This window comes from Marmota flaviventris, chromosome 9 (assembly GCF_047511675.1).
Source record: "Marmota flaviventris isolate mMarFla1 chromosome 9, mMarFla1.hap1, whole genome shotgun sequence".
NCBI classification, from domain to species: domain Eukaryota; kingdom Metazoa; phylum Chordata; class Mammalia; order Rodentia; family Sciuridae; genus Marmota; species Marmota flaviventris.
In genome coordinates, this window is record NC_092506.1 from 31741854 (window position 1) to 31769641 (window position 27788).

Sequence of the window (27788 nt, forward strand, 5' to 3'; positions counted from 1 at the left end):
AAGCTTAAAAATACAACAGTAATCACAACAAATTTGATGTAGCATATCCACTTTGACTAGAACCAGATTATCTCATCTGAAGGTTTTACTCCAAACTAACAAGGTTGTCACAGGTATTTTTCAGCACTCCAGGGGCACCACCACCATTCTTTAAGGATGCCGAGTTGGGCACTTACTCTCTGAGCGAATGTCTTGGTGAAGTCTCTTCCTCATCAGTGTCACTGCTGATAGTGATCACACTCACTGCAGGACTCGGGGAATCGGCGATGATGATGGTTTGCCGTTGCTTTTCTGAAACCGATGAATCAGAGTCCTGTCTGACAGACGCTTCACAGCAATCTCTTGCCTCTACTTCTGAGTTATGATTGTCCTGTGTTTCTACACAACTTACTTCCTCAACATCTTTTCCATTTATTATCTTTGGAGAAATAAATGCTGAATGTGGGATACTGGTATTCTGCAATGAATTACTCCTGCAACCAAAGGAATAATTTGTAATTTCTATAAACAAAATATGGAAATGACATTTCTCTAATATATCTGTTGAACTGAACAATGCAAACCTTCACTTGTTCAAGTGTGTGTACATAATGCACTGACATATCAGGAGTTTTTGTGAAATATAGAATATTTCTAAAAATATTAGTGTAGATTGCATTTATATACATTTAAGTGGCCATATTTGGTAAATGTTATATCTGAATGTCTACAATTGCTACGTTATAGGTAGATAATAAATCAAAAGGGCAAGAAAGACAATCTTACCAACAGAAAGCATTTATTTCCTCTCTTCCTGGCTCCCATTCCATTAGTTTTACCAAAATACCTCTGAGAAATTGAGAAGGGAGCTCGCTTAGTGTTTGTAACAAAGCTATCAAAGAGGTCATTTTGAATACAACAGAGTGACCCTTTAGTGTACATGCAAAATTCATTTTAAAGATTAAATCTCAAAATGCAAGAAAAGTTGAAGTACCAATACCCACCTGTTCTGACACAGTTTATTTTTCTTGGTAGTGGCAGGCTGCGGCCAGACTACATGTGCAATGCCCACACTAATTGGCTGAGGGGCTGATAAAGTTATCTGATTTGTTAGAAGAGGCTGTGGCATCACTGAGTTGTAATGATTGCTGTGTGAAATCATTTTCCTAAAGAAAAAGTTCAGAAAAATTAAATCTCTTCTTTATAGAGATCTATTTTTTTCAGACTATTCACAAATCTCTTGTTTTGAACTTACCCCCAGTCTCCAAGCCTTTGTGAAGCAGCCACACCCTCAGAAGTTAGTGTAGCAGTAGCAGGAGCCATGGGTGTTACCTGCTGCCAGGCAGGTACCAGCATCTGCTGTGTTCTACCAGACCATGTCTGCTGTGTCAAAACAGAACCACCAAACAAATGCCTCTGAGTTATAGGTCATACAACTCAAACTCAAAATGTATTAAAGTCACAAATAACAATTATAAAAGTTAAAGGCAACAAATATCCTACAAAAAGGATTGAAAGTGACCGACCCAACAGCACAGGCTGATAATAAAACAAATACATCAGTGCCTTTATTTATATGTCAAGAGGACAGCTCACGTGCAAAAACTTAATGAATTATGACCAACCTGAGAGAGAACTCCTGGTCGGATCTGTAGAGGCTGCACAGCTGGGGCCTGAGTTACAAGTGGAACTGTATTGTCCACCCTTATTGAATAACTGGTGGGTTTACCATGTGCTGCAGGAATACCTGTGAAACGATTCAGTAAGAGAAAAAAAAATTTCCTCTGATTTAATTTATAAAATCATTCTAAATGTAAAGAAATAAAGTCTAGGTTTATAAAACCATTCCCTATGCAAAACTTTCATAACTCCAGTAAAGAAATGTACTTTCTATCTACTTTGTGTTACATCAGTCCAAAAACTGTTATAAAATTATCTGGCCTCAGCCTGCCACTACCAAAAGAAAAACTCCTTGTTTTATGAATGCTACACAGAGTTGAGTCATTTATTTTTCTTGAAATTTCCATTTCCCTTTGAAGTTTGCTATTGTAGTTTATTTTCTTTTCAGATCGTTCTCCCACTGTAATGAAGGCCCTAGAAAGGTAAAGGCACTTGACATCCTGATACCCTGGCAAGTAAATGTTCTTATCATACAAACTTTTAACTATGAAGCTGTGGCAGGATCTGACATACTTGACAACAAAAGGGGGATATAGTGCATTTCACAATTCAATGGACAAGATGGTTTGTGAAGGGGATGGAAATTCCAGAGATTTCCAAATTTCTGAATGGCATATACATTAAGGAAAAGCAAAATAATAACAATAATAATAATAATAATAATTTATTCTGCCTAATTTGATGACATAACAAAGCTTTGCCCAATATGGCTTAAAGGACAAGTGCTCTAGTCCTCGAGAGCTGCTGGAACTCCAGAACAAATATGTTTCCCATTTAACAAACAGATCTACCTAATTATCCATGTGGAAAATTAAAAGTAGGCTTGCCAGCAATGTTAATCCCATTAATGTTAGTATTTCTGTTCAATGTATTGCAAAGTGCCTTCCAAATATTGTCTTACACAACTTAACTTTGAGACAAGAAAATATAAGCATGATACCCCAACTGAGAGCTTTAACTAACAAGATTCTAGGGACATCATCCAGGGTCAAAAAACAATTAACTAGAATAAATTAACTACATAATTCCAGACTACTGTAGTAGTCACTTCCAATACCTTGCAAGAAATGTGTTGTTAGGCAATTTCACACAACTGTGTGAACAACATAGCATTGTACTACTAAATGAAGATGACTACCAAATCTCCTGGCAATGTAATCTCCTGCTCACCCCCCACCTACCACCGCAGTACTGGGGACTAAACCCAGGGCCTTGTGCCTGCTAAGTAAGCACTCTACCACTGAGCTACATCCCCAACCCCAGACAACATGACCTTAAGGAACCACTGTCAAATATGCAGCCCTTCAATGACTGAAGTATGTAGCGCATGGCTTAAAAATATTGTAGGTTTTTGAATAAAGGTGATGTTGGCTGTTTTTTCAGTCATAAAAGAAAAATATAATTGTTTTCTTTTCCTACTGAAAAACAATCTTACTTTTTTTTTTTGCACAAATATAAGTGCTAATCCTAAGGTGACTTTTATCTTACTGCCAGTGTATTCTACTTTCTCCCTCCACCTAAAAAGCTAGGTATGGATTAAGTTTTACAAAAGTCTAGACATTTCTTTTTCCTAACTGATTTTCTTGCCCCTTCCAAAACGTATGCCTTGATAAGAAAATTCTCTAAGAAATGGAATATAAGCACACAAGCAGTGAAATTATACCAGGGCAACAGATAATTTCTTCAAGGAAAGAAAAAAAGCATAATTCACTTTGATAAGGAGGAAACTCCCAAACCCAAACAATAATCAAATTGCCCTTAAGTTCTCTTTATTAACAACGCCTGAAGTAAGAATTCCCTTATATCTTCTCTCTTCAATAGCAATGGATTAGAATCCCAACTTTTTTGACAGTTATTAAATTAGCTTAAACTTGGGTCTTTGATTAGATTTGCTTTAATGATTAGAGAAGTGGGACATAAAGATTGTTTTACAGAGGAGAATCTTGCTGGAATGCATCTCACTCTAAAATGGTAGGTTTCATTCAGAGGGGAGGAATGGCTAAACTTTTCAGGTTACTAAATAATTTTAAATGCTTGTTTCATACATATAACTTATACTCAGATTTGTTAAATAAAAGTTTGACTAAGTCTTCTACACTAAAGTACTTTTGGGGGAGGGGGTTTCTGGGGATGAACCCAGGGCCTTATGCATGCTAGGCAAACACTCTACCAGCTGAGCTACATCCCCAGTCCTATTAAAGTATTTTTTAATAAGCACAATCTTACAGAATCTATGTACAAATATCTATATATTATATTAATAACATAAATACATTACCTATACACCATGGCCCCAGTGTAAAATAAAAAATTTAAGTCAAAGAGATAGGCATAAAATTTATTTCAAAACACAGTCTAGGATCACACCAAAATTACTACTCCACAACTGCACAGTAATTACTTTTAAATGTTTCTTACAGATAGACTGGCACATCATGAAGGGGAGGGGTAAGAAATCCAATACTGAGATTTTCTATAGTGATGCTGAGTTGGGGAAATTGTCTACTTCTAAGACAGATTGTCTACTTCTAAACCACTCATATACTTGCTACCATATGTACAGAAGAGTTACTTTTTTTAATCAATTATACACCATATAGTTAAAGGATTTATTTAACCTTATTGAAATGTTTTAAGACTGTTGCTCAACCCTGTTTAGAAATGTATCTGATAAGTCTCTTTTTTTATACATAAAAAATAAGCTCTGAAGAAGAAAAAAAAAAAACTGCTACTCCAAATCTTCATGGAATACACCACAGTGTGGGGTGAGTGACCCTCCAACTGCCTCTGGTTCATGGGAGAGATTATCAGAACCAAAAAACCTATTTGTTAACATAGATTATAAACTCACCTAAGAGAAAAACCAGAACGTCTACCACACTCACTTTCAGATGATATATATACATATTGATTAATTACGCAAATATAGTAAAATATTAATGCTTGTTGAATCTAAAATAGAAGACATTATTTTTTTCATTTTCTATGTATTTGAAATTCTTACAGTAAACAGTTGGAGAAAAACACACACAACAGCATCTTTAAAGAGGGCTAACAACTTGATAATGTGGGCAATTTTATTACTAGAGATAGCCATTGGTCACTGCCACAGATACTCAAGGCCACCACTAGATCACAATTTCATCTTGAGAATTAACCATTTGTCATTTTTTAAAAATGCTTTCAGTTACACAACCTTCCAACTGAGACCTTATATCCCATATGATCACACAACTCAAATTGACATGTAGGTCAATGAAAGACCACATATACTATAATGTTCCCTTAAGATTATTGCCTAGGGACATGGAAGCCATTTTAGTTTGTGTAAGGATGCTCTATGATGGACATAATGACAAAATCACTTAACAGCACATTTCTCAGAGTGTATTCCTATTGTTAAGCAAAGCATGCACACATATTAAAGAGCTGAGAAGAAAGCTACCAAGTAGAACAGTAGTTAAAGATTTGACTTGTTTTCACATGTTAATACAACCGAGTCAACAAACATGTTCTTGGTACTTTGTTAGGTCATATGCGATATACCAAAATTTCTCAGAAGTTGCTCAAATGCTTAAGTGAAATTTAAAAATTCAAAAAACTTCAAATCCAGACTCCTGAGTTGCTGGGACTAAAGGCATGTACCACCATGCCTAGCAAAGTACAATTTAAATGACAGAATACCTTGAATAGCTGGGGGACAGATAATCAGTGTCTGCTGAAAAGCATCACCACAACCAAACTGTGCAGTTCCCGCCTGCAGGGGTATCCCGTGGTGTACAACAGAGTGAGCAGACGTGGTTAATGCCTGTAACAACAATGCACAGCACATTACACACAGCAGTGTTCCAACTGCCACACACATTCCTGAAAATCTTAATTCTACAATAAAAATTGACCCAGAACATGAAAAGAAAAACAAATTGACCCAACTAAATTAAATTTAAAAATTGATTTGTTGAACTCTACTTTTGGCAGTTGTGACATAGAAGAGCAAGTAGAAGATATGGAGAGAATGAAAGAGGAAAGTAAAAAAATGAATTTGAATAGATTTGTTCCAATCGTTAGCTTGAAATTTCGGATTTAATAGAAAAGCTATACCATGTCCTCCCAGCACTATAATTTCACATGCCAACAAGAAACTTTTGTCTACCTCAAAAGCAAAATGAATACTCATAAAAATTTTTTAAGAGTATAATTATTAATTACCACAAGTTCTTACCTGACTTCTTAATGTTCCAATTTTAGTAAAATTTGCTGTCAGAGTAGCAGTGCCACTTGAAGCAACTTGTCTTAAAAGTGAAGTTTTGTTGTGATGATTTGGGTCACATGAATTTGGGTGGGACTTACAAATATCCATAATATGAAAACAGGACTTCACACTGCAAATGAAAAAGTTAAAGATGTTACATTATTTTAAGTGCTTATAGTAGTTTAAAATTATTGCATATTAACAAAAAAATTTAGAAAATAAAATTCTGATTTGCATTTAATCTACCTATTTCCAATATTCATCTTACTAGGATATCCTATGAGGAAAAAAATGAATTTAAAAGCAAGGAAAAGTATTATTATTACCTGCAACATTTTAAGACAAAAAAGCAATAGTGGGGGGCTGAGGTTATGGCTCAGAGGTAAAGCACTCGCCTAGCATTCGAGAAGCACTGGGTTCAAGCCTCAGCACCACATGAAAATAAAATAAAGATATTGTGTCCACCTATAACTAAAAAATAAATATTTTTTTAAAAAATCTAGTGGGTATTTTGTAGATAGCATACAACATTTTTGACCCTTATCCTAAATGTTTTTTCCTAAGTTTCTGTTTCTCCAGACTAATGAGTTAAATTTATCAACTATGTAGTTACAATGTTATTTTCACAGTGGGAATCAATAGGACATGCTGAAGTATTTGGGGTAAGTAATGGGGCTTCATGAAAATATCAATTTTAAGGACAATTCATAATAATAAATAGTGATTTATTCCTATGCCTTCTTTGTTAAGTCATCTTAAAATAGTAAATGAAGCTGGTTTATATTATTTACTTTATTCCCCTCCCTTAAAAAGGAGGTCTAGGACTCATAAAAATTTGTAAGATTTGCCTAAGGAAACTCTGATAAGACCTTCAGATTTTGAGCATATATTATTATAATCTATCAAAAAACTCTTTTTCTCTTCCAGAATGCAGCGGAGCAAAGGTATGAAGGGAATGGAAAATGGAGTTTGAAGGACACGAAAGAACACAGGATCTAAGGTCTGTAAAAACTGAAATGTGTCTTGGTAGAGAAAACTGATAATATTTCCTTTTACATATCACAGGTTACTGAGGTAAAAATGCCATGTAAAACCAAAACCACTTGCTCTTATTTTCAGTATGGTTCTTTTGGAGAAAGAACATTGAACTGCAATTCAAATTTGTTCTATTTCTACTCTGCCATTTACTGATCTACATAAACTTGACCAACTTATCTATTTCTTTTAACTCAGTTTACATATATGTAATGAAGAAGAATCATTTTTTAACACATTGATTTTCTAGAGATCTATATTATTTTTCAAGAACCAATACAAAACATTATAAGCAGACATACTGGTTGCTATGAGGAAAATCTAAAAGATGTTTCATATTAACAAAAGGATGGTTCAGCGTCTCAACTGGAGTAATTCTTAAATCTGCATCAATCAGCAACATTTTCTTCAATAGGCTAACAAATTCTCTTCTATCCGCTTTCTCAGCCAAAAGATCACTTCCTTCCAAATCCATCACTGTGTTCACCTATGAAATCAAAATTTCAAAACATCAAATAAAAATAAGTCATAGAGGGTAGGAGATTTAAAACATTATAGCTTTATAAAAATATATTTAAAAAATAGGAAACTACAATGATTTTGAAATAAATAAAAACAATTAAAATTAACAAATCCTCAAAGTATTTCGAGGTACCAAACAAAATTCAAAGCAGAGGAAAAGCAAATAACCATTTCTAATGTAGGAAAACCAAGTCTGCTTGCTAGGATTTTTCCTTTTGAAGAAAATACTTTCTACTAAGTAATAAGATAGCTAAACTAAAAATTTGATAAAGACATGAAATTTAGCTTCTGAAAGTTTGAAAATTTAGAATCAATTTCATTTGAAAAACATAAATACAGCAATTACTCTACAGTCATTTAGAAAATGAGTAACATGCCGGAGATAGTAGTATACTCCTGTAATCCTAGAGGCTCGAAGGCTAAGATCACTAGGAGGATCACAAGTTCAAGGCCAGCTTTGGCAATTTAGCAAGGCCCTAAGCAACTTAACAAGACCCTATCTCAAAATAAAAAAGAAAAAGGGCTGGGGATGTGGCTCAGTGGCCAAGTGCAATTTCCCAGTATCAAGAAAAAAAGAAATGATTAACATATTTTGGCACCTAAGGCATTCAAGACTACTATCTTAAGCTTAGAAGATTAACAAATGTAACTGTGGTACTCACATGCGCAATATCATCCAGACTGTTGAATATGTACTTTCTGGCTTCTTTAGACTTCATTCCTGTCTCAGCTTCATGTTCTTCCAGTGTCTTATTACATATATCAAAGAGAACAATAATATATTAGTAGCCACCATTTGCAAATTTCTATCTCTTTAATCCTGGCACATTTAGTCTAATTTATTGAGCATTCTAAGGCAAGTGACATTTTCAAAAGAGCGACAATCAAAAATATAATTTTTAAAAGCACAAAAAAGTTAAAAAAAAAAGCGCCTTGCTTTAAGCAAAGAAAAATATTACATATATAACAACTCCTTTTAAACAAAAACTATTTATAAAGTTAGTCATTGAGAATTCACTGATTCCACCAAAGACTCTAGCAATAGAATCTTTGAGATAGGCAGTAAGTGGTTAGATTCAGTTCTTAGATTCAGTTACCATCCTATAAAGCTTAATAATATAGAACTGATTAGACAAGCACACAATACAAATGTAGTTATGCATATAATAGTTAAAAAATCATTAAGAGCCAGGTTCAGTGGCAAATATCTATAATCCCAGCAACTTAAGAGACTGAGGCAGGAAGACAGCAAGTTTGAAGCCAGCCTGTGCAACTTAATGAGACAGTGTCTCAAAAGATAAATAAATAAAAAGGGGAGCAGGGGTTGTGGCTCAGTGGTAGAGCGCTTGCCTTACATGTGTGAGGCACTGGATTCAATCCTCAGCACCACATATAAATAAATAAAGATATTGTGCCCATCTACAACTAAAAAAAAAATTTTTTTAAGGGCTAGGGGTATATATCAGTGGAAAAGTTCAATTTCCAGTACCACACCAATCAATAAATAAATAAATAAAAATTAAAGGTGAGTTAATTACACTGTTAGGTTAGAAAATGAGCTATTATTCTGAGAGAACTTCCTTCTTAAAGGATTTTTAAAAGTTCAAAAGGATAGAATGTAGTAAAATAAAAACAGGCATAGAAGAGATTACCTGTGCAAGAAGCAATTTAGAAAACTGTTTTTCTAAATATTATTTTTTAATGAATTACCTTTAATCTCCAACCAGAATGAGACATATCTGTTTCTCTGCAAAAAAATCTTGTGGACTTCGTACCCACATTTAACAACTGTTCTCCTGGTAAACCTTGAGTCTGAGAAATGTATCGAATCTGAAAAATCATTTAAAAAAATACAGTTAAATTCTTTCATGCAATAGATGTTATTTGAACACTTACCTTAGCCACTATGCTAGATGTTGGGTCAGACATGAAAAGGTATCATCTGTGCCCTCAATAAATTAATAGTCTAGTGGGAAATATGGTACAGTATTTAAAGTACCATAATAAATGTATGCTTCATGCAAAGACAAAAATGGCATACCTAAAATAATCTTATAGTCAAAGATCCTTGATAAAAACCCTGTACTAAAATTACAATACACATAAATATGGAAAATCAAGAGAGAATACCTAAACATTCAAAGCCTGGAAGTACAGAGGTTCATTAAGGGAAAAATGGTTAAGAGATAAAACTGAACTAGCAGACAAAACCTTATCAACAAGAAGTTTCAATTTTGTTCTAGGAGGTGATAATGGAAAATCAATGGAGAAATTCAAGCAAGAAACTAACAACTTACTGTCCTGTGCCCCCTATCCCCTCCCCTCTATTAAGTACTAGGGATTGAACCTAGAGTCTCTCTACCACTGAACTACATTCCCAGTCCTTATTTAAATTTTTTTATTTTGAGACAGAATTCATTATGTTTCCCAGGCTGGCCTCAAATTTATGATCTTTCTGCTTCAGACTCCCAAATCATAACTTACATTTTTAAAGTAATGCCTAAGAATGGGTAAGGAGATAAGGCCGGAGGAGACCGACATACAGGGGCCTGAACTGAGAGACTGGATGGAGAGACAGTAAGTAGAGCATTCAAGAAATTCAGACTGAGAGACAAGATGTATTACTACTGAGGGAGTCTGGAGTCCCTGGCCTATGTGTAGTTGTTTCTATAAAGGAAGACACACAGTTATAGATAAGCTCTCCCAAGGAGCATACTAAAAACCTTCAGCCTCAGGGACTGGTTGTTCTGTTTGGAATACTTCTCCCAGTGTCCATATGGCTCTCTCACTTCCTTCAGGAATAGGCTCAAATGTCACCTTTATCCACAAGGCTTTCCAAGCCAATAAATAAAAGCAGGCTCTGCCCTTCTCAGCAGCCCCATCCTTCTGGACATATTTGTCTCCACTATGCTTTTTACCATCTGTTATCCTATACATTTACTTTCTACTTTTTTTACCCCATTCTCTATTAGAAACTAAGTTCCATGTAGGGAGGGACTCTGTTTATGTACATATATCCCAAACACCTATGACAGTGCCTGGTATACAGCAAGCCCTCAGATATTGGTTCTCTTACTCATGATTGGGAATATAGAATAAACAGAGGTTTAAAGGGAGAGAGATGCCAGGAATGGTGGTAATCCCAGCTACTCAGGAAGGTGAAGCATGAGGATTACAAGTTTGAGGCCATCCCGGACAACTTAGTGCAACCACTTCTCAAAAATTTAAAAAGGGCTTCGGATATAGTTCAGTGGTAGAGTACCCCTGAACTATAGAGAACTTCCTTCAATCAATCCCAGTAACTAAATAAGGAAAAAAAAAAAACATGGGCTATAGCTCCTTGCCTGGAATCAAAATCTAGGAATAGGACACCAGGAGAGGCTGAGGGATTTGAGAAACCAACACAAAGACTATGAAACCCATTCAAGTGACTGATAGGCTGACATCTGTCAGGTGAGACTAAAGTCCAAAAGATCACCAGGACCACAGAAGGGGGACAGAATAGAGCAGGGTTTGGTTAGGCCCTTTGACCTTTTTTTGTTGTTGTTTATTTATTTTATTTATTTATTTGTGATGCTGAGAATCAAACCCAGAGCTTCACACATGCTAGGCCACCATTGAGCCACAATCGCAGCCCCAGGCCCTTTGACTTTTAATCCTTCCCCCATATTGCCTTGGGAGCTCATGAGGTAGTATGGAGGTCCACTGTTAATAGCTTCTGGATTCAGACTTTCTATGTTCAATTCTTAGGCATAGGGAAGTATTTAACTTCCCCACAACCTAGTTTCCTCATTTATAAACAAGAGGTAATAGCATGTACCTTCTAGAGTTGTTAAGAGCATTAAATAAGTTCATGTGGGAGGGACAAGAATAGGAAAGATAGTAGAATGAATCAGATGTAACTTTCCTTTGTTCATATATGAATCTACCACCAGTGAAACTCTATATCATGTATAACCACAAGAATGGGATCCTAATTAGAATAAATTATACTTCATGTATGTACAATATATCAAAATACACTCTACTGTTATATATATCTAAAAAGAACAAATTTTTAAAAATTTTTAAAAAATGAGTTCATGTAAAGTATTAACAGTTCCTGGCACATAAAAAAAGAGTTCAGTAAGTAATCATCAGTAATATTACTATCACTCACTCAACTGCCACTGGAAGGCAAAAATAATAATCATAATTTTCTTTTTTTTAAGTACCAATATTGAGGCTGGGGTTATGGCTCAGCGGTACAGCACTTGTGCAGCACATGGGATGCACTGGGTTTGATACTCAGAGCCACATATAAATAAATAAAATAAAGGCCTATCAACAACTAAAATATATATTTTTAAAAAATACCAATATCCTGTTTTGAGGGTCCAAGTTTATCAAGGAAACTACTAAAATAGCAAACAGATAACAGAGAAAGGTATATGCCACTGATGCTCTTATCACATCCTAAATTAGAAAATCCAAATCTAAGGAGATGGGAAAGTCTATGAAAATCAAACACATTAAATAGTCTTAAAAACTTATGTGAGGGCTGGAAGTATAGCTTAGTGGTATAGGCCTAAATGTCATGCACAAAGCCCTGTATTCAATCCCAAGCACCACCAACAAAAAAGAAAAATAAATGTGAAAAAAAAAAAATCTGGTCAGGAATTGAACCTAGTGTCCTACACATACTAAGCAGGCATTCTACCACAGAGCTACAGTCCCTGCCCCTATAAACATGTTCATGGATGCAAAAAAGCATAACACTCCCAAACCAATGTAGGATTATTTTTTTAAAGAAAATTAAGGGTAGAGGAAAGTTCTCCTATCTTGAACTTAAACATTTAATTAGGCCTACTGAGCAAACATCTTACTTGAAAAAGAGTATAAAATCTAAGACTAACCACCAAAGCAAGGAGTCTAAACCTTCGCTACTATTCATTTACATTTATATTTTAGAAAATCACTTATTTTGAAACACTAAATTGAAAATTATTCAACTAATGATGTTATATTATTTTTTCAAACTCTTTAGAAGCAAAGTCACAAACATTCTGAAAATATTGTTAGTCTACATCAGATAACACCTGTTCCAGGTTTTGTTGGAGTTTTGTTGTGGTTGTTATTGTTGTTGTTTTTTTCTTTTCCTTTCTTTTGTTTAACCATCAATAATAGAATTTAGAAAACTTGGGTTTTGGTCATTGTGTTGTTTTTAAAATTAGCATTGTGACTTGACAAATCAATTTATTTTGTGGTACCTCCGTTTTCTCTCCTTTGAAAACCGGGAGGACAATGAATAGATAATCTCTGGGGTCCTTTTAAGTACTAACATAGGTAGTCCAAGAATAGATGTGTTAAGTCCAAATTGAGAGTATAATAACAAATCAACTTTGGAATTGCCACTAGATGGTGTCCTGTTCCAGAGTAAAAAGCATGCCACAGAGCCAAAAGTAGCGGTTGACTGGTTCCTCAGCACTTCCGAGGGATGATGGGACTTTTTGATGAGATTACCAACTCTTTCAGAGGTAGCAATAGTCTAACATCTGCATCAAAGTTAGAAGCTGGGTAAAAAGCTTGAGAGAGAGAGAGAGAGAATATGGAAAATTTTTTTTTAAAAAACTATTTTTTGGGCTAGGGATGTGGCTCAAGTGGTAGAGTGCTCGCCTGGCATGCGCGAGGCACTGGGTTCGATCCTCAGTACCACATAAAAATAAAAGATATTGTGTCCACCTAAAACTAAAAAAATAAATATTTAAAAAAAAGAAAAGAAACTGTCTTTTAAGAGGTATTCTACATATGGAGGAGGGAAGGCAGAGACTATAAAAAAACCTGACCTAAAAAAGAAGGTTCAAGGGCTGGGGATGTGGTCAAGTGCCTCTGAATTCAATCACCAGTACCCGCTCCCTCCCCCAAAAAAGAGAAGGTTCATGGGTTGAAAGTCACTGGAAGATGATAAAAGCCAATGCTAATATCTAATAAAACTACATTTATCAATACTAAATGATTTTTAAAGTCATCTCAGGAACATTCAAGTCACTCAAATTAATTATCTCTTATATATTCCATTTGGTATAGAAAACCAAGCCCTAAAAAACAGAATTAAAGAACAACATATTATGTGATTGTCATGTGCGCTTTTAAAATGTTCTATTTTCGGGCTGAGGTTGTGGCTCAGTGGTAGAAGGCTTGCCTAGCACGTGTGAGGCCCTGGGTTTGATTCTCAGCATCACATATAAATAAATAAAATAAACAAACGTATTGTGTCCACCTACAACTAAAAAATAAATATTTAAAAAAGTTCTATTTTCTATTTTTTTCTTGCTTAAAAGTTAAATATCATATCACCTAAATAAAAATTACTATTATCCAACATAAGCTTACTACCAAAAAAATTATATAACGACTTTGTTGAATTTGACTTACATTTCCCATTAAAAAGAGTTGACTCGTTTATCCAACATAAGCTTACTACCAAAAAAATTATATAACGACTTTGTTGAATTTGACTTACATTTCCCATTAAAAAGAGTTGACTCGATCTCCAGAATAAGGAAGACACAAAAAGAATAATGAATAATGGATAAGAGAGCAGTTTCTCCAAAAACAATCTTCATATTAAAAAATCAAAATGCTAGTAAATAACACTGTCTAGTAACCAATGAACATTCCTAAAAACTACTACGAAGGGGCTGGCATTGTGGCTCAGGGGTAGAGCACTTGCCTAGCATGTGTGAGGCACTGGGCTTGATTCTCAGCACCACATATAAATAAATGAATAAAATAAAGGTCCATCAATGTCTAAAAAAAATTTTTAAAAAAACTACCATGAAAAGTATGTTTCATGAGGTAATTTCGTGGATCCTACTTAGAATCTTTAAATAGTATTTAAAAAGACTTCTAGCATGATTAAAAAACAGCTGAAAAGATAGACAAGGGTTCAAGTAACTTACAGTACTTGATAGTCTATATAATGGCTGTTGGTTTAAAACCAAAAGTTATGATGCCTTTAGAAGTCTGTGTATTTGAGAGGAGCTCAGATTTCATATGCCAACAAAGTTTGTCATGAAAGTAAAACACAATTATTTAAATGAGCACAATCCAGACCTTATATAACTACAGTATAAAATGAGATGTAAAAGATTCTCTAAAGAATTCTAAAGAATTCTAGGGCTGAGGCTGTGGCTCAGCAGTAATGCACTTGCCTAGAATGTGTGAGGCACTGGGTTCGAGCCTCAGCACCACATATAAGTAAATTAAAAAAAAAATAAAGGTCCATTGACAACTAAAAAAAAAAAAAGAATTCTAAAGAATTCTAAAACACCGGTTTGGGACCTGTGAATTGTAACTACTTTAAGAAATTTGACTTCAACATTACAAGAGAGTTTTGAAAATCAAGAATCAATGTTAAGATCTTGAACTTAAATTCTATAATAACAAGTTTTGCCAGTTAACAAAGATACTCATGTGATTTGTATACTTGAGTCCACATACCCTTCTAAGTCTATTATTATTCTTTCTTTCTACCAATTCAACTAGGTTACTATGATAGTTCTATTACCTGATCATACTCCAAGGCTCCCGGATAGAGCGGCCATCCGAGGAATAATTCTGCAATCACACATCCCAATGACCACATGTCTATGGCTTCACAAAATGGCAACCCCAATATTATCTCTGGAGCTCTGTGGAAGGGAAAAATCAGTCAGGGTGGTTTTCATTTAAGATTATCTGGTTTCATCTGATATTCTAAGAAATGTTATCAAATGGCAGAGGAATCATTTTCTACTTTGCTCTTTCATAACTCTTTGAAACACAACCATAATCCTGATTTAAGCTGAATAGGGCACCATTAGTACATCAATCACTGTGATAAAATCTCATGAATCTTTTACACTTGTACAGAGTTTTATTACCATAACACTTTAAAAATAAGAAAAAAAACAGATCTTGTTTTTCAGACTACAGAAGACTAGAAATAACACACAATAAAGAAAACTAGCAAACGATTAAATACATGCACCATGACATCAACACGACTAAAACCAGACAGTGAGAGATAAGAACAAAGGAAACAAAACAAAAAGCCCAAGACTAAAAGTGGATCTAGATCTAGGTACTACTTCAGAACACAATAATAATAAATGTTCACATGATTGGGGTCATTGGTCATCCACAAAACCATGTTCAATGTATTCTCCCCTGAAAAGTAGAAAAGTATTAGACAAAAAAATTAAAAGCATTTTATTACTTAAAGGACTTTGGTTAGAAGTTGGAAAATGTACTCCATGAAATATTATCATTCCCAGATAAATTTCGTAGCTACTTCATATGACTTTCCTGGGAGAAGCTTCATGTACTGCAATTGCAAAGGAAGTCACAAACATTACAGTTATCCTGGATTTGTTCATATGTGTATGTGTGTGCGTTTAATTTTAAAACAACCTTGAGAGGCTGGGGTTGTGGCTTAGTGGTAGAGCACTTGCAAGCCTAGTAAGTGTGAGGCACTGGGTTTGATTCTCAGTACCACATATAAATAAATAAAATAAAAGTCCATTGACAACTAAAAGAATATTAAAAAAAAATTGACATTACAGAGAAGTTGCGAGAATGGTAAACAAATATTTCCCCCAAAATCACCCGAGAATAATTTGCCACATTACTGGATGCTTTGTCTTTCCTACACACAAAAATATTCCCCTACATATCTGCAATTATAAACATCAAGAAAAGAACAATGATATATTGCTAACCATCTAAGTCTCAGAGCCCATTCAAGTTTGACCGATTATACTAAAAATGTCCTTTTTAGCAAGCAAAAGGATCCAACTCAGCATCAATTGTGCATTAACATTTAGCTGTCATATTCCTTTGAGATTTTTTTCAATATAGAATGTTTCCTCAGTGTTTCCTTGATTTCCATGACCTTGACATAAAATGTTACAGGCCTGTTACTTGTAGAAATGTCCTTGAATGTGGTCTTACTAGTGTACACTCATAGTTAGATTCAGGCTATAAATCTGTGAAAGAAATACCACAGAAATTTGTTTTCCCTTAAACTGTATCAAATGGCACACAATTTTGATATGTTCCATCATCTCTGGAATGCCCTCCAAAGTCTCACATGTTAAAAGTTTGACTCCTAGTACAGAAATGTTCAAAGGTAAAGCTCTTGGGAAATCAATGGATCATGAGGGGTCTAAACTCATCAATGGATTAATCCATTGAGGGATTCATGGCTGAATGGACTTAGAAGGTGGGAGGTGATGAAAACTGTAGGAGGTAAAATCTAATCGTTAAAGGGCATGAGTCACTGAAGTCCAAAATATAAATCCAAGGTACTTGGAAACTATACCTTGTCTCTGCTCCTTCCTCTATCCATCACTCCACTCTGCTTCTGGGCTACTATAAAGTGAACAGTCCTGCTCTACCATGCCCTCTTCACCATAATGTTCTACCTCACCACAGACCCACAGGAGTGGAGTCACCTGACTGTGAAACTAAACCTCTGAAACTATGAGCCAAAATAAATTTTTCCTTCTTTCAGTTTTTTTCCAGGTATTTTGTCACAGAGATGAAAAGGTAACAAAACACCTTCCATCACTAATAATTTTCACGGTGATCACTTAATTAACATGGTATCTGCTAGATTTATCCACTACTGAGTTCCTCCTTTTCTCTTTGTAATTAACTACTTATGGGGTTTCAGTTTGAAACTAACCCATTCCTTATGAAACTTTATATTTATTCATTTATTGACCTCCATGAGTACAGATTAATAGACTCCTGTTTCATTCAGTAGGTTATAATTCATTGATATAATTATTCCCAGATTTGACTGCTTAGAAGTCCTTTAAAGTTTTATATGATTTTTGACATGTCCCCACATTTTCTGATTATTTCTTTGCTTTCTGGCACAGCAAGATAGTCTAGGTTCATGTTGTTCTTTTCCTGTTAAGGCCCCAAAAGCCACCATTCTCTGAGGATACCCGGTATTTCTTTTAGTGGAGAATGATAAGTTCAAATGAAGATCAGAGAGCTATGGATTCTCATTACTATTAAGATGATTCTCAGGGCTCCCAGTATTAGAGAGAGAGAGAGAGAAAGAGAGAACACACATATATATAGGTACATATGTGTATATATACATAGTTTAGAAGAATAAACTGTTGATTTCTTAACTGAGACTTCTGGTTGTTATTATCTTCTAAGGCAATAATTTGTTTGGCTCAGTCAAGTGCTTGCCTAGTAAGTGTGAGGCACTGGGTTTGATTCTCAGCACTACATATAAATAAATTAAATAAAGATCCATTGACAACTAAAATGATATTTTTTTAAAAAAAATGTGGTCCCAGGGAACTGTTTTGTACTGATGATTGAACCCAGGAGCACTTTACCACTGAGGTAAGTCTTTTTTTATATATTTTATTTTGAAACTGGGTCTCACTACATTGATGAGGCTGGCCTCAAACTTTCAATCTCCTGCCTTGGCCTCCTGACTTGCTAGGATTACAGGTATCTGCTACTGCGCCTCTCATAAGACAATGATTCTCAAGCTTGGCTGCACATTATAATCATTTGGCCCTGGTTACACCCTACACCAATTAAATTAGATATCTTGGAGTAACAGGGTGTTTTCAACATACAGCAAACAAAATTACGAAGCAATGCCCTGCACTCAATAAATTAGGCCAATGGGAAGACCACCCTATTTTCTCCCTGTATCTTATATCAGAATAAATGAATTATTTTCTATTATAGATTTGGTATTTGCACAGCAAAGCTTGTATTCCTGGCTATCTGTGGCTATAATTAATGGTTAAGATTCGGCAGATCTTTAGTCAATCCAAAAGTATTTACTGAAAAACAAGAGCCATGGGGCAATGCTATGAAAGATCTTCAAAATATAATTATAAGAAGGTTTCATTCTTTTGACAAAATAAGTGGTTGTGCGGATGTATACACATGAATTGTAATCAGATGTAACTGAGTGTGCTAAACCATATTGTAGAAGAGAAAAAATAAGTTATACTAAACTATCAAGCCTATATATTCACAATATTATATAAAAGAAGCTAGAAAGAAACCTCATTTCTCAGTTTGCTATTGTAATACTCAGAACCTAACAAAGAAAATGCACTCAGCAAACATTTCTCAAATAAATCATTCCAACATAGTTCGAGGTACACAATGGAAGCATCATAGTGACATTAGGGTTTGAAGTAGGTCTTGAAGAACTCAAGTCTACAAAGAAAGAAAAAGAATTAGATATAAGAGTTTATTTGAAAACACATATCAACTTAGATTTTAAAAGATGCAAAGCAAAACAGCAGTTCCAAAAGGATGGCGTCAAGAAGAATTTACTACTGATTTTTAATCATGTAATAATCTGAATCCTAAAGAATTATTAAGACTAATAGGATGATCCCAATGTATATAAAAGCTTTATGGTTACTCTGAAACATGAAAAATTCTCCATAGGATTTAAAATTTGTTAATATAGAAATTTTCAATATTGCATTTGGCAATGAAAGAAAAGTAAGAGAATGATAGCACCTAGGATATGCAACTTAGAGAATAAGAAGTATGAATTCTGGTTAAGACTAAGAAAAAAGTTTCTGTCAATCAGACCAAAACTAGTGAATTCATTCTGCCATTTGATACCATCTAATGAATGAGCCAAGTTTCTGACAGTGATAAGAATACAGAAGTATCATTATATAATATTAAACAGGATTTGCATACAGCCACTTTAGCTATAAAAGTGATATAAAAGTTACATTCACAGAAGCAAACTCAGTTCCTTGTTTTAAAATGTGAGTGAATTTTAACTAGAACTGTTATACAAACGCATTATCTGTTATTTTATCAGTTCAGTTCCTCTGAGAAGCATATTCGATGTGCCAAAAATCTTGTTGAAAAGATTCCTACAAGGGATTTTGAGGGAGGAATTAAGAGTAGGTAATCAGAGCTCTCAGACCTTGAGGTCTGAAACCTCCAGAAGAAGAGAGGCCAAGAAAGAATTGAGTAAAGAGAACCTCCAACAGCAGTGCAGTGACAAGAAAGTAAGGTCAATGACGAGTCCCTAAGCAAAAAGGATCTGTTAGAGGAGACCTAGCTAACAAAAATAGCCCAGCTGTGGTAAACTAACCATGTGGTCATTGACTCAGAGGGCCTAGAGGAAGTGGGGCTCTTCACCTGAGTACCAAAGCCTGGTCAGCTGCTCCAGGCAGGAGGCTCTCAGGATGAAGGATCTGAGTGGCACATTCCATGGCTGCCATGACTAGCTTCCAAAAAAGTTTGTATTTTATAATATATATACATATCATAAACAAAAAACACAGTAAATTTCTCTGCCACTAATCATAGCATGCCATATATTTTCTACATATATCATAGGTTAAAAATTCAGAAATAATACTTTAAAACACTTCCATTCTAGATAACTGCCAGAGATTTGAGAGTTCTACAAGATAGTTTAACCACAGAAAATAAACTTTAGAGTGCAAGCCTAGCATGCGCAGGGCCCTGGGTTCAATCCTCAGCAGCACATAAAAATAAATGAATGGAATAAAGGTATAAAAAAAAAATTTTTTAAAGTGATCATAGCATAGTGATCACATAAGAAAGTGATAAGGGATTCTGAGTAGTAGGCCACTCTTAAAATAGATCTTCTTTTCTAATCTTACAGGAAGATCTTCCACTTATTTTATCATCTACCTTATCTCCCTTCTGAGCATCCATAATGTGGCAATATTGAAGATATAGGAGGGAATGGACATTATTTGTGTTTTTAAAATAGACCTGGTACACATTAAACATGCCTATTTAATGGGGAGTACAACAAAGCCTGATGTTTCTTTTATTTATTTATTTATTTATTGTTGTAGTTGGACACAATACCTTTATTTTTATTTTTTATTTTTATGTGGTGCCTCACACATGCTAGGCGAGTGCTCTACTGCTGAGCCACAACCTCAGCCCCACCTGATGTCTCTTTCTATAAATAACAACATAATTAGAAGGCAAACGTGAAACCCACAAACCCACATGGTCTATAAGTCATAAGGTACAAAGGTACTATATATCTAAATGCTGTTTTACTTTCTTATTTTGTTGTATATTTTAACCTAAATTTATCAACATTCATTATGAGCAAATTTTTACTGCTTCTCTAAATCTTGAAACACTGATATAAACCATAGGTTAAGACTTAAATTTGGTAAGCTGAAAAATCTTGTAAATGAGTATGCAGGCCTGTGGATGGTTTGTGAGACTTGTGCTAGACTTAGGAGACAATGTTCACAGTAGATGCTTCAAAACAATATATAGTAAAATAAGAAGTTACCTGAAAAGATGACCAACAATGAAACACTTTATTTGCTTTATTCCATTTTTGCTTATTTGTTTACTTATTTGTCCAATAATTGGCAAAAGAAACCCAACCCTGTTAGAAAAAGAGATGTCTTGGTCCAGAATCTCAATAATTATATTTCTAATAATAGATAGATCCCTTAAGTTATCATTTCAAATGCCACTCAACTAAAGAACTCGTGTGCTGTTCATGCTCATTAAGAAAATATTGCATGTAATCCCAGAGGCTCAGAACTGAGGCTAGAATATTGCAAGTTCAAGGATAGCCTTAGCAACTCAGCAAAGCCCTAAACAACTTAGCCAGACCCAGTCTCACAATAAAAAATTTAAAAAGCAGGGGATGTGACTCAGTTCGTAAGCATACCTGGGTTTAACTGCTAGTGAGAGAGAGAGAGAGAGAGAGAGAGAGAGAGAAAGAAAGAAAGAAAGAATAGAAGAGAAGGGGAGGGGAGGGGAGGGGAGGATATTGGTCTGGGGGGGTGCTGGGGTTGTGGCTCAGAGATAGAGCGCTCACATACCATGCGTGGGGCACTGGGTTCGATCCTCAGCACCACATAACAATAAAATGAAGATGTTGTGTCCACCTATAACTAAAAAAATAAATATTTTTTTAAAAAAAGAAAATATTGGTCTGGGGCTGAAGCTCAGTGGTAGGAAATATATGTATTTCCTAGCACATGTGAAGCCCTGTATTTGAACCACAGCACTGAAAAAAGAAAAGTAAATACCAATCATAATATAGCTCCCAGCTTGAGTTTTCCTGCATACAGAGAATGCCAAGGCCAACATGAATATCTATTTAAAGTCTTCATTTCTCAAATAAACTAAGCAGAATGCTGATATACTTAAGCTTCTTAAGAGTTTAGGGATAGAACAATACAGACATGGCCAGATATGGTGCTGCACACCTGTAATCCCAATGACTCAGGAGGTGGAGGCAGGAAGATTGCAGGTTCAAAGTCAGCCTGAGCAACTTAGCAAGGCCCTAAGCAACTTAAGTCAGATCCCGTCTCAATAAAAAATAAAAAGGGCTAGGGGTGTAGCTGAGTGGTACAGCACTTGTCTAGCATGCTTGAGGCCTTAGGTTTAATCTCCAGTACTTCCCACCTCCTACTGCTGCCAAAAAAGATAATGGAGAAATGCTGCATCAACTTGAAAAAGATAAACTCAATAAACAAAACTACTAAAATCAGAAGTCTTCTCTGAGATAGAAGTAGGTCTGGAAGAAATATTTAAAATAACAGATTAAGATAATTCACACGTTACACAATTCACCCATTTAAATGGCACTCTCCAATGGTCTTTAATGTATTTGCAGAATTATATAACCATCACCCAATCAATTTTAGAACACTTTCATGACCCCCCCCTAAAAAAAAAAAACTATATCCACCCCCCCCAAAAAAAAAAAACCTGTATCTATTAGTTGTTACTCTCCAGTTCTCCCAAACTACCCTATCCCTAAGTCACCAATATCCCTTTTCCCAGAATTGCCTATTCTGGATATTTACTATTAATGGAAACATACATATGTGGTCTTTTATAATTGGATTCTTTGACTTGGCATAATGTTTTCAATGTTCAACAATGTTGTTACATGTATCACTACCACATTTATTCTTATTGCTGAACAATAACTACTCTTTATATATTTTATTTATCTATGGATTAGGTGATGGACATTTGGCTGTTTCCATTTATTAGCTACTTTTAAAAATAAAAAGTAGCCAAGAAAGGCCATGTCAGCTCACCAGGCTACTGCAGAAGAGCAATATACTCCAGTGCTAAAGAAGGTCAAAGCAGAGTTTATGCCAAGAACAAGTATTGTCTCAGAACTGGCCAATACAGGAAGAAAATGCCCTTTATGAATATATATCAGAAAGTGGAGAGTAGGTACTAGTCTTTACAGGAACTACAGATTTTTCTGTTTTATTCAATACAACAGGCTTTACGATCGAGCTAATCTTGTGCTATTCATTCTTCAAACATCTAAAACACTAAAAGAAAACAGTAAGAACCTCGTAGCCATAGTCTAGTAATCCAATATAAAAGAACACAGGTCACAAGTGCAATTCCCTTTGAGTGACTTTCATAAGACCTTTATGCTATGGTGGTATTAAAAATATATTTTAGAAAAAAGCTAATTTGGAAATACATTTTGGAAAAGCTCTGGAAAGATAAGTATTGGATCCTGGTAAGGAAGCATTGATTTCAAATAACAAAAATCATCTACATAGAGCTAAATTTATAACACTCCTGAGAAGGCACACAGCTGTCCCTCATTAGCATGTAATTTAACTGAGCCTTAGTATTTTCATTTTTAAAATGGAATTTTACTAAACTTACATATTCAAAAGATTTTCTAAAGGACCAAGTAAAAGAATGTGTGTAAAATGTAAAGTAGTATATGTATTTCCTTAAAGTATTTATTCATACTTTCATTGTTCTAATCCACACTCCTTTCTTCTCAAACCTCCACCTTCTTCCCATCCTGATTCCTGACTACTGTCCTTGCATCCTACTTTATTGAAATAAATAGATGTAATTTGAAAGACAGTTTCTACATTCTCACCACATCCACTGGCCCACCTGCATCTGTCAGTGGGCTGCTGCTATCAAGATAAGGCATCCAGGCTCACTTATTGAAGTACATAGCTCCGCCGATTTCCACTCTCTCTCACCACCATTATGTCCCTCTCTATGCGACAATTCTACAGCTCCCACCTTGAAAAAAAAAAGAAATTCTCTTGATTACATATCTTCCTTCAGGCTCCACCCGCTTCTGTTTCCCTTTACTCTTAATCCTTCTTGAAAGCTGTCTCCAATGGAATTCATCTTGAACTCACTCACTTCACCAAAATATAGTTCCTGTCCTGGACACCGTCAGTTACTGCACTGCCACATCTTCCATTTACTAGACTTGCATTATTGAATACAGCTGATTATGCACTCCTTCTTTAAAAACTATGTGCACTTGGCTTCCAGATACCAGGAGAACACTTTGTTCTTCTTAATTCATTAGCTTTCCCTTTTCAGATTCCTCCGCTAGTTCCATATCATTTTCCCAACTTTCTTTTTTCTTCCATCCAGTGCTAGGAATCAAATGCAGGGTCTCAACCATGCTAGGCAAGCAATCTACCACTAAGCTACATCCCAGCCCTCATTTTCCCAGTCTGCTGAGGCTCAGACTTTGAAAATCTATCTTCTCTCTACATTCACCTCCCCTAGTGATCTCATCCAATCACAGAGTTTTAAAGCCACCTTTATTGTAAAGACTTCTGAATATGCATCTCCAACTGAGGCCTCTCCTTGATTCACGTATCAAATTGTCTATTCAATACCTGTTGAATTTCTATTACACATCTTAAATTGAATATATTCAAAAAGAATTGATTCCCCCCGCTAAAATCCACCCACTTCCAGCCTTCCCCATCTCAGTAATTAACAATTCTATTCTTTTTAGTATCTCAGGCCCAAACCTGGGAGAAGTAAATATGCCTCTTGTCTTTTATTCCCCACATCTACCCCAGCAAATCCCCTAGAATATCTTCAAACAGGTCCAGAATTTGACTACTTTGCTCCCCTTTTACCACTACTACCCTAATCCAAGCCCTCATTATCTTATCTGGATTAATACTAGAAGTTCCTACTAGTCTTGTTTCTGTCCTTGTTTTCTACCATCTGTTCTCTATCTAGCAGCATGAGTGATCCATTTTATACACAAATCGGACCTCATCACTTCTCTTCTCAAAATCCCCAATAGCTTGTATCTTAGTAAAAGTCTAATTCCTCAAAATGACCTCATGAGATCCAGCCTTCACCTATACTGTCCAGCCCTTAACTACATCTGATATTTCTATTATTCTGCCACTTGGTTTCTCTGATCCAGTTATACTGACCTGAGTATTCTCCTTTCAAATCTTGGTTCTTAAAACCATTACACTTAAAGATATCTGGGGGAAGACGGTTCCAGGTAGGCAGCAAGACTTGATCCCTTCACCTGTATTTATTTGGTTTTCTACTTTAAGGTCATTGTATTACAAAGGCCTTCCCAGAATACCTTAAATAAATAGAAGCCCTCACCTAAACATGGCACTTGCACTTCACCTTTATCCTGCTTTGTTGTTCTTTATAACATTTTTTTATCAACTGATAAATATACTTGCTTATTGTCTCCTATCCTCAGGCCCTACTAGAATACAAATTCCATGGGGGCAAGAACTTTCGTAATTTTTTTCAATGCTATAACCCCAGAACGCTGCCTGATATAATAGGCACTTATTCATTATTTGCTTACAAGAGCTGCTAGCATACATTCATTCATTCACAGGAAAAATAAGAAAAATTTTGTTCAATCAAATGTACGAGCTCAACAGGTATCAATCCAAGGGATTCTTATATGCTAGCCACTTCACATTTAGGACATCTGATGTATTTTATGACTATATAATAAAACAAATACCATTCACTGAGCTTTAACAACAGGCCCAGCACTATGGAAATAACATTTTAATACATTATCTCATTTAAAGAAAATATACTAAAAACAACATATTGTATTGTTCTTCTGCCCCAAGATAAAAATCAAGGTAAATAAAATGTTGAACAGAAGCCCCCAGTTGAGCAGAGCCAACACAGAGAATCATGAGAAATAATAAATAACTGTTTTCTAAAGCAGCTAAGCTTTGGAGTTTGTCACATAGCAATAGATAACATACACATTGCCGGAAGTTTCCCAGAAAGTAACGGGACTGAGATTTAAATAACTGTTTCCTAATCCTCTTCTCTATACCATACTAGCTCCCATTATAAAACCATTTGACTCAGAAAAACACAGGAAGTCAAACAGAAAACCTAGAAAATGACCCAGAAATCACTTTTAGTAACTCAGTTAAATGATGCTCTCATTTTATTTTTTTACAGAACTGGAAAATACTGACCACTGTTTCTAACAGTTCCATAATGAGAAACCATCTGTAACAAGCCTCATATGATCCTTACCTCTCTTGGACAATCAAAAGAAAAAGAAGTATTAAAAAAAAAATGGGAAGAGGGAAGGGAAGGAGGGCACAGAGAAAGAATTTTTAGTGTCATAAACCCTTCTAAAAATATGCAACAGTAATTACATGAAACACATAACATTATGAACAAGGTAATGTTGTTTTATAAATTATTCATTTGATATTCATACAAACCCTTTTAATAGACAAAAGAAATAGACACAGGAGTAAGCAACTTTGCTAACTAAAGTCACGTAGTAAGAAGTGCACCTGTGACTCAGATCTGAGTTTTATGCCTTCAGAATCCATGCTTTTAATGCTTTTCACTAGTATACACTGAAATAAAAACTTCTAGGATTACTAAAACTATTAGACTTTAATCTTACTGAAAGTTCTCCCATGCCAATACTATATTTATCATTACTGTGTTCTTTTTAAATAGATTCTAAAACTAACCAGAAGGGCCTGGGGATGTAGCTTAGAAGAAAAGCATCTGCATCATATGAATGAGGCCCTGAGTTTGATCTCCAGCACAGCACAGTAAAGCAAAAACAAAAACTAAACTACAACTAGTGAAAATCTGTGTCTATTAGAAGAAAAAGTAGGCCCTAATCTTCATCATATGGGATTAAGCCCCAACTTCCTTAATAAGACTCCTATAGCACAAGAATTAAAACAAAGAATAATAAATGGGATGGACTCAAACAAAAAAAGTTTCTTCTGAGCAAAAGAAACAATCCGTGAGGTGAATAAAGAGCCTACATCCTGGTAGCAAATTTTTACCCCTCACACATCAGATAGAGCACTAATCTCTAGGGTATATAAAGAACTCAAAAAGCTAAGCACCAAAAAAAGAAATAACCCAATCAATAAATGGGCCAAGGAAATGAACAGACACTTCTCAGAAAAGGGTATACAATCAATCAACAAATACATATAAAAATGTTCATTAGAGAAATACAAATCAAAACTACTTTACGATATCATCTCACTCCAGTCAAAATGGCAGCTATTATGAAGACAAACAACAATAAATGTAGGCAAGGATGTGGGGGAAAAGGCATACTCATACATTGCTGGTGGGACTGCAAATTGGTGCAGTCAATATGGAAAGCAGTATGGAGATTCCTTGGAAAACTGGGAATGGAACCACCATTTGACCCAGCTATTCCTCTCCTTGGTCTATACCCAAAAGACTCAAAAACAGCATACTACAGGGACACAGCCACATATAGTAGCACAATTCACAATAGCTTAACTGTGGAACCAACCTAGATGCCCTTCAGTAGATGAATGGATTAAAAAATGTGGCATATATACACAATGGAATATTACTCAGCAATAAAAGAGGATAAAATCATGGCATTTGCAGGTAAATGGATGAAGTTGGAGAAGATAATGCTAAGTGAAGTTAGTCAATCCCTAAAAACCAAATACCGAATGTTTTCTCTGATATAAAGAGGCTGATTTATAGTGGGGTAGGGAGGGGGAGCATGGGAGGAACAGAAGAACTCTAGATAGGGCAGAGGGGTGGGAGGGGAAGGGAGGAGGCAGGCGGTTAGCAATGATGGTGAATGTGGTGGACATCATTATCCAAAGTACATGTATGAAGACATGAATTGGTGTGAACATACTTTATATACAAAGATATGAAAAATTGTACTCTATATGTGTAATAAGAATTGTAATGCATTCCGCTGTCATGTATTTAAAAAATAAAATCAATTAAAAAAAGAAATTGAATTCTATGCATGTATGAATAAAGAAAAAGTGAAGTATGAATATACTTTTGTTAAGAGAAATCTAGCTGACATTTTACTGATCCCTCGTTGTGATCTTGACTCTGTTACTCAGCTAAACCTTAAAAAAATCCTTCACATTAAATATGCAGACATCTTCTGGACACCTCTTAGTTTAAAAAAGGATCTGACTGTGGGAAACACTGTGTTCCTAAAAAT

The 27788-nt window shown here is 35.2% G+C and overlaps 1 protein-coding gene across 5 annotated transcripts in view; it reads right to left on the bottom strand.

Moving 5' to 3' along the window:
* The window catches only part of Hipk3 (homeodomain interacting protein kinase 3), an 89616-nt gene that overhangs the window by 7880 nt on the left and 53948 nt on the right, over nucleotides 1-27788 (bottom strand). For 2 of the 5 annotated variants that reach the window (XM_027936450.2, XM_071616310.1), the window contains exons 3-13: nucleotides 15018-15141; nucleotides 9179-9298; nucleotides 8131-8217; nucleotides 7249-7433; nucleotides 5882-6041; nucleotides 5344-5467; nucleotides 1605-1726; nucleotides 1235-1362; nucleotides 984-1145; nucleotides 766-828; nucleotides 177-473 (exon numbers count right to left, since the gene is read on the bottom strand). In XM_027936450.2, the coding sequence (XP_027792251.1) occupies nucleotides 177-473; nucleotides 766-828; nucleotides 984-1145; nucleotides 1235-1362; nucleotides 1605-1726; nucleotides 5344-5467; nucleotides 5882-6041; nucleotides 7249-7433; nucleotides 8131-8217; nucleotides 9179-9298; nucleotides 15018-15141 (1572 nt within the window). The remainder of the gene's footprint in view (nucleotides 1-176; nucleotides 474-765; nucleotides 829-983; nucleotides 1146-1234; nucleotides 1363-1604; nucleotides 1727-5343; nucleotides 5468-5881; nucleotides 6042-7248; nucleotides 7434-8130; nucleotides 8218-9178; nucleotides 9299-15017; nucleotides 15142-27788) is intronic. The other 3 variants (XM_027936451.2, XM_027936456.3, XM_027936453.2) reach the window with 3 other exon arrangements.